This window comes from Trifolium pratense, linkage group LG5, assembly GCF_020283565.1.
Source record: "Trifolium pratense cultivar HEN17-A07 linkage group LG5, ARS_RC_1.1, whole genome shotgun sequence".
NCBI lineage: Eukaryota > Viridiplantae > Streptophyta > Magnoliopsida > Fabales > Fabaceae > Trifolium > Trifolium pratense.
Window position 1 is genome coordinate 42,593,180 of NC_060063.1, and position 8,624 is coordinate 42,601,803.

The 8,624-nt window shown below is 28.9% G+C and overlaps 1 protein-coding gene across 1 annotated transcript; it reads left to right on the forward strand.

Moving 5' to 3' along the window:
* Positions 1 to 158: 158 nt before the first annotated feature.
* Positions 159 to 8,063, forward strand: LOC123886720 (potassium transporter 5-like). The gene is made up of 9 exons (XM_045936012.1): positions 159 to 326; positions 992 to 1,217; positions 1,561 to 1,797; positions 3,094 to 3,135; positions 3,285 to 3,545; positions 4,168 to 4,220; positions 5,477 to 5,591; positions 5,700 to 5,954; positions 7,183 to 8,063. Exons 1-9 carry the CDS (start codon positions 159 to 161, stop codon positions 8,061 to 8,063), a joined length of 2,238 nt encoding a protein of 745 aa, XP_045791968.1.
* Positions 8,064 to 8,624: the final 561 nt, after the last annotated feature.

Consider the following 8,624-nt stretch of genomic DNA (forward strand, 5'->3'; position numbering starts at 1 on the left):
GAATATCGACCAAAACATTTTCATTTCTTTTCTTTTTTTTGGTCAAAAACATTTTCACTTCTATAGGCATTAAGAGTGGATCTTGATCTTCAATGTCTACTTATGAAGCAAATTCTATACATTTGTAACAAAACATTAAGAGTGTATCTCGATCTTCAATGTCTACTGATAAAGCAAATTCTACAGGCATGGAGGACAAGAGTAATGAAACAATAGAGACAAGCGACAAAGAGAGTAATACATCACCTCCTAAGCTTCGCCATCGCCGTTTAAACTCATTCGATGTCGAAGCCGGAGTTTCCAACATCACTGGTCACTCCTCTAAGGTCTTTCTTCCATTTGCTTTTTTCCCCCTCATTGATTAGTTTCTTGTCACATACAAAATTTTTATAATTTATCTCAACACTTACATCACTTGTTAGTTCACTTTATAGAGATATTTGCTTTATATATGTAGAGGTTACGGTTCTAATTCGAGACACTCCATTTGTTCACGTAAAATATTTAACCACTAAACTACTTGATGAAAAAAATAATATACACTTACTTTTGGCAAAAATTATGAGTAAATAGATAAATGTTTTGTCGAATCCGTTAATTGTCTAATCCATGTGACATTGACATCTATTTTTTTCCCTCTTCTTTGAATAACTTCGAGTCAAAGACTGTTATCATAATAATTTCACAGTCTCTATGGTCTTGACATATCTTCAAGCAATTTAATTATATCAAACTTGTGTAAATTATAGTTGGGTTAGCAACCTGATAGGATTTGCTAAACCTGTCACATAGAAACAACACGCGTGTGCTGTCTTCGAATCTAAACAGGCCCTAAGATTATATGGTTAAGCTCTTTAATTAATTCATAATACGTTGTACAATAGACGCCTTTTCGTTTATATATGGGAATAAATTTGCAATTACTTGTTTCTTGAATTTGTATATTTTTATTGACAAATTGTTTCTTTTGAATGTGATTATTAATTAATAGTTGAGTTGGGCGGCAACTATTTCATTAGCATTTCAAAGCTTGGGAGTTGTATATGGTGATATTGGAACATCTCCACTTTATGTGTTTGCAAGCACATTCACAAATGGTACTATTGATCATAGTGATGACATTCTTGGGGTCTTATCTATCATATATTATACCATTTTGGTCTTCCCATTGCTCAAATATTGTTTCATTGTACTTTTGGCTAACGACAATGGCAATGGTAAGATAAATTGAATTGCTTTATGTTCCTTTTATTTGTTTTATATACGGTGAACACTCCGGTACACATATTATGTGGATATGTACCGGTACACGGCTTAGGTGGATGATTGTGATTGGTTCACAAATAGTATTTAATATAAAAAAATTAATAAATATTATTTGTAAACTAATCAGAATCATTCACCTTAACAAATATACCGGTACATATATCTTCACATAATATGTGCACAGAAGAATTCACATTTAATAATAGTAATACATTTTCTTTGAGAAGGAAATTCAAAATAATAGTACATAAATAAAACAGCTAATTAATGAGATTGTTTTGTGTTTTTATTTAGGTGGGGCGTTTGCACTATATTCACTACTATGTAGACATGCCAAAGTGAGTTTGATTCCAAATCAACAACCAGAAGACATGCAGCTTTCTAATTACAAACTAGAAACACTTTCTAGTAATCAAAAGTTGAAGCAAAAGATTGAAACCAATTATTTTACACGTGTGCTTTTTTTATTTATGACTATTTTGGGAGCTACTATGGTTATAGGAGATGGAATTTTCACTCCTCCAATGTCAGGTTAAGTATTAACTATCATTAATTATCTTATTTTAATTTACACTGTCTATTAAATTTTTGTCTATTAAATTTTAATCCTTGATCACAAGTAAACGTATAGGGTTCGTTTGGTGCGCATGATAGCATAATGACATGATAGGATATAAAACAAGATAAAGATAGGATAAGATAACATCAGGATAACATTTATACTCAGTTATCATATCCTATGTTTGGTGCACACAAGATAACAAACATGATAACTATTATATTTTGTTTTTAATACATATTTGCTCATAATAATATGATAAGATATATAACATATTTAATTGACAAAATTACTCTTGTAAAACAATTGTTATTTTTTTAAAATTATTTTGTAATACTTTGAATTTTATAAATAAAAAATATAAATAAGTAATCAAATAAATTCATATAATTTAAAATAAAAATCATGAGAAAATAATCAAGTTTAATTTTTTATATGAATCATGATCAAATAAATAACTCAATAATATATACATGGTAGATAAGCCAAATAAATATATGATATATCTCATACGTAAATAATAAAACTACTATTGCAAAAGAATTATATTTAATTTTTTATAAAATTTAAATTAATATCCCTATTTGTCAATTTTTTAATAATCATTTTTCTTTAAAATATTGTAATTTTAGTAAAATTTTGATTTTTTAGAATATATAAATTACAAAATTACCCCTGTGAGAAAATCACATATATATTTAAAAATTAATTATTTTATTATTTATATTTTATTAATTTTATTTTATGTATTTTAAAATATATTTTATAAAATAAATCAGTAAATTTTTTTTCTTCTTATCCTATCCTGCTGGTAACCCAGCTCAAATTCAGGATAAAAATTATAAATAGAGAGACAAGATATGATAAGCTTCAGGATTAACTTATCATATCCTGCTGTATCACCAAACACTGGATTGTGGCAGGATATGATACAGTTATCCTATCCTGTCTCTTATCCTGTGCACCAAACGAGCTCAAATAGTTTCATGTACTTGTTAAAAAATATAATTTAGTACAATAATTTATCTTTTTTGAGGTTATGAAGGGTGTGTTAGCATTAAGAAAATGCATATCAATACAAATTGCTAATTAATTAATTGAATGAACATAGTAAATAGTGTTACAATAATAATGTAGTAATAACAACACAAAAAGTGTGGCATGAAAAAAAAATTATAATATATAATATATATGCAATTATATATTGACCATTTTTTTCACATTGGATGGAATTGATAACAATATTTTGTTCAATTCTATATATGCAGTTATTTCTGCAGTAAGCGGTATCAGTTCTAAATTAGGTCAAGGTAATTAATTAATTAACTTATCGTCTTATAACTATTATAATTTACTTTTTTTAATGAACAAAAATATTGCTAATATTTTCTCAAAAATAAAATAAAATAATAATAATAATATTGCTAATATATACATATTTCTTATTTTTCACTTTCAGACTATGTTGTCGGTATCACTGTAGTGATATTGGTCGCTCTTTTTATGGCTCAAAGATTTGGTACTAATAAAGTAGGATTTTCATTCGCTCCAATTATAACCATATGGTTTATATTAATTGGAGGAATTGGTATTTACGACTTGTTCAAATATGATGTTGGGGTATTACGTGCTATTAATCCAAAATATATTGTTGATTACTTTCAACGTGATGGTAAAAAAGCATGGATGTCACTTGGTGGAGTATTTTTATGCATCTCAGGTATAACATATCTCTAGTCCAACTAATGAAAATACTTTTTAAATGATGTTTGATTTTTTTGTTATATCATGTTATAGATATGAAGTTTCACTGTCGTTTAATACTAATTAATCTTTAAATTTGTTTGACATACAAGATGATTTCTCACCTTACATCCGATGGTCCGAATATTCTCTATATGCAAGAGTTGAGAATTGAACCTCAAACAACTTGCTTATATGATGTTTGATTTATTTTGCTAAAAAAATTCATGAATATCTACATAAAATAATTACAAAGATATATGTGTAAGTTTGTGACTTAATCAATTTTATGGGGACTTAGAAAAATATCATAGTATTTTATTTACATTAAAAAAAAATAGTAGTATTAAAGATTAAAAAATTGTATTCTTATGGGGGCTTGAGCCCCAAATTCACTTAACCTGCATCTGCCTATATTATATTTCTTCCATTTTTTATTTTATTTTATTATAAATTCACTTTTTAACTACAAATGTTAGATCCATCATTAAACTCTTTTTGTAAGGTCCATGTTATACAAACCACAATTTTTAATATTTTTATTTGGGTTGTATCCTTTTTTTAATGATTCAAATATATTTATTTATGCATAATTTCAGGATGTGAAGCCATGTTCGCTGATTTGGGTCACTTCAGTGTTCGAGCCATTCAAGTAAGTAAGCATGCATTAATAAAATCAAATTAATTTTTATGCTAAAATGAAAAACAACATGATTGAAATCATGAGCAAACTTTGTGATCAATTATTGTGTAAGTACTACCTCCATTTTTTAATACATGCCGCTTTTATATATTTATCTCTATGCAATATATACTTAAGGGCATTATCGACAAAACAATACTTCTGTCCTTTTGTCTTTTTAGTGTTGTCCCAAATTTTTAGTTCTTTTAAGAAATCAATGTACAATTTGTGATACTTTATCATTTGTACCCTTACTAATGCTAAAAAATTAATTAAATATATTTTCTCTTTCTTAATAAAATAAGGGGAAAAATGACTTAACTTATCAATCTTTATCATTTCTTAATCTCCGTGCAAAACTCTAAAAGGACTAAAGTTTTAGGACGGAGGGAGTAATAAATAAGGTGTATTAAATTTTAAAATGACAAATAAATAGGAACAAAAAGATTCTACAAAAATTGAATTATAAGGAATACAAGGGGTACACAACCCTTACGATTCTTATAGGGACCATTACATGCTAATAATGCATTTTAATGGATCCTTATACCAATCTGAAAAAACGCAAGAAGACTGACTAGCTATTTTACCTATAAACCAAAACCATGAAATATGAATAATCTTGTCTTCTATGGCTTTCCAATCAATAGCTTCTCCTCTAAATACCACATTGTTACGTGCACGCCATATACACCAAGTGGTGGCCAACCAAATAATGTGACGAGTTTTTTCATATTTCTTATTTTTCAAAAAAGCTCCAAAAGAGGAAAAATGTTTTCATCCATCATCAAAAGAGATGAAATTCACATTCATCCATTTAAAAATCCGCTTCCATAACTTTTGAGAAAAAGAGCAATTAAAGAGCACATGAGATAATTCCTCTTATTCTTCAAAACAAAAAATGCAACATTGCTCATGCTGATTAACAAGGATAGATTTTCTTGCCAAAGCCATATGAGTTGGAAGTCTCGAAAATAATAACTTCCATCCAAAAAAGCTCACTTTGGATGGAACATAATTTAACCATAATTGTTGTAAAGCTTTCACTAATGCGACAAGTAATAAGGAATGGAGAGAGTGATACTGTACAAGTGAAGCATTGATCAATAATGACAAAAAAAAAAAAAGGGTGATTTTCTATAATATAAAATTTTGCATACTATAAATAGATATTGTTATTATAATTGCACAGTTGCACTATTGATGTTATAATATATATGTTGCAGATTAGTTTCTCTTTTATTACACTTCCAGCAATATTGGCAGCATATAGTGGACAAGCAGCATATCTCCGAAAGTTCCCTCACACTGTGTCAAATATTTTCTATGAATGCATACCTGGTACAATATTAACTTTTAAATATTCATTGATATGCATATACACCTTTAAAAGTTATTTTATTAAATTATCAAAAGTTTAATATGTGTGAATTACCTTGTTTCATATAGGTCCTTTGTATTGGCCAACATTTGTTATTGCTGTTATTGCCTCCATCATAGCAAGTCAAGCAATAGTTTCAGGAGCATTTTCCATTGTATCTCAAGCTTTAAGTATGGGTTGTTTTCCAAGGGTTAAGGTTGTGCATACTTCTGCTTCACATGAAGGCCAAGTTTATATTCCTGCAGTCAACTATATGTTCTTGTTTGCATGTGTTGCAGTTACTATTATCTTCAGAACCGCGGAAAAGCTTAGTAATGCATATGGTAATTCCTCTCTCTCTCTCTCTCTCTCACACACAGTATATATACAAACACATTTAACACATTTATATCGGATATGGATTCTCTGCAGTCAAATAATGACCGCAGTTGAATCTCATCCATTGAATCAGATCAAGATATTTTATTGTGTTAAATTTGTGTCATTTGATTTCAATCAAAAAGTGTATTATGCACCATCTCTTCCCCACATAAAATTCATATCCATCCATTGATATTACATTTATTTATTTTGAGCTCCCTGTATGACACGTGGCCAAATTTCACACTTCTATTTTATGGTAATTTTTTTTTGAGCTGTGCTATATGGCACGACGCTCTTCTCATCGAATTTACACAACAATTAATTTTCTCATAAATCAACTTCATATCTATAGTTATTCGTTTCAAGAATAAATCAAACTAATTAAACAAAGAAGTAAGCACACAGTATAACCCATAATACACTTTAATTTAAAAAGTTACACGTATATATATGTTCAAAGCCAAATGTCAATTTTCTAACAATTGGTATGATTGATCTGGATTACTACTATATGAAGATATATGTTTGAGTTTTTTTTTTCAATGTTATATACTCCTCCGAACCAAAATATAAGCAAAAGTAGATCAACAAAAATAAATATATTTGGTCCAAATTTTTAATCAAATACATCTAGTTTCTTTGACTCATTTTTGCTTGTATTTTGGCACCGAGGGAATATGTTTGTGATATTAATTTCACATTAAAAATGCAATACAAATTAAATCAATGATTCCGGCTCATAAAATAAGAGAGAAAAATTATATTGAAAAACATGGACGCGTCGTGCATTTTTTACGACAAATATCTTCGTGCCACTAATCATTTTCCTTTTTTTTTTTTATAACATGTTCAATGCAGTAAAAATTTATTTAGCCACCCTAGTCTTTTCAAAAGTTTCAAATGTCGCTTAATCTAACTTTTAGAGATATTTTAGAATCAATCAAGAAATAAATATGTGTTGTATTTTAGATGGAAAAAAAATATATATGTGTTGTATTTCTATTTAGGGATTACTTCAATCTTTTACACTTGCAAAAATATTATAGACTCTTTTATTGACTTTAAACTAAATATTTTTTGCATCTTCCCTTTTTTCTTTTGTTGAAGTTTTTGCAACTTCCCTTATGTAGTACTGTATATATAAAATTTACAATATTATGATAAAATCAATTGTTATGCTTCATGCAGGGTTTGCAATAATTTGTGATATGACGATCACAACATTTTTGGTTTCCATTGTAATGTTGATTGTATGGAAGAAAAACATATGGCAAGTAGCTCTATTTTCTATCCCATTTGGTTGCATTGAGTTAATATATTTATCATCACAAATGGTAAAGTTCAAAGAAGGTGGTTTTCTTCCTCTAGTATCTGCAATCATCTTCACTATGATAATGGGAATATGGTTTTATGCACAAAAAGAAAGGTACATGTTTGAACTCAACAACAAAGTTTCCTCTGAGAGTGTAATTAAATTGGTAAATGACCTAAACACGAATCGCATCCAAGGAATCGGAGTTTTATATTCTGAGCTTGTACAAGGAATTCCTCCAATATTCGCTCACTTCATTGCCAACATACCAACAATTCATTCAGTTGTTGTATTTGTTTCCCTCAAAGGAATTCCAATCAGCAATGTTGCATTGGAGGAGAGGTTTCTCTTTCGATACGTGGAGCCAAGAGAATGCAAAATGTTCCGTTGCATTGTAAGACATGGTTACAATGATGTAATTGGAGATTCTATGGAGTTTGAGTCACAATTGGTGCAATATCTAAAGGAATTTATAATACAAGAAAGTAATTATATTTCCCAACATGAAACAACAATGTCATCAGGTGTGGTTGAAGGAATTGAAAATGAAATGAAGTCTATAGGTAAGGCATTGGAGAAAGGTGTGGTGTATATGCTAGGGGAAACTGAGATAGTGGCATATCCAAAATCATCAATCTTGCATAAAATTATTGTCGATACATATAATTTTTTGAGAAGGAACTTTCAACAAAGAGATGAGTTAATGGCTATCCCTCGCAAGAGGCTTCTCAAAGTTGGAATGACATATGAAATATAATGCACAAGAAATATGAAGATATATATTAAAATATTAGTCTATCAAGTAATAAGTTAGAGTTGTAGTTCCGTCAAAAAAAAAGTTAGAGTTGTAGTTTGTATTTTGTTTGTTTGTCTCTAACTTTGTTTCTTCGGGAATAGTCCCTCCTTTTTCTTTCTTTTCTTTTTTAGCTTCCTTACCAAAAAAAAAAAAGATTATTGCAATATGTGAACTTTTGTTTTCTCTTTCTCATTTTTGCAAAACTAATAAAGAGTATATTATTAATTATAGAAATATTTATTCATATTTTTTGTGTATTTTTTTATAAAAAAGAATTCCAATTGTAGTTCTTATGAGTTGGCTGCATTATTATAAAGCTAAAACAACTTGTGCAAGAACAAGATGTGCAGATGCAACATATTGAACAAGATGTGTCAGACATCTTATTAAAGGGCAAAGAATGTGTACGTGCAATATGTTAAACAAGATGTCCCAAACAATGGCGCAGGACATCTTGCCCCAGTACAGCAGGCTGGAGAACTTAAACTTATCCAAGGCGTGTGATTCTCTCCAAAGTATGTT

Bases quoted from the DNA above. Each gene is read 5' to 3' on its own strand.
- LOC123886720 (XM_045936012.1), top strand. From the start codon at position 159: ATGTCTACTGATAAAGCAAATTCTACAGGCATGGAGGACAAGAGTAAT. The intron at 1,798-3,093 runs GTTAAGTATTAA...CTATATATGCAG, and splicing joins TTTCACTCCTCCAATGTCAG to TTATTTCTGCAGTAAGCGGT. The intron at 4,221-5,476 runs GTAAGTAAGCAT...TATATGTTGCAG, and splicing joins TCAGTGTTCGAGCCATTCAA to ATTAGTTTCTCTTTTATTAC.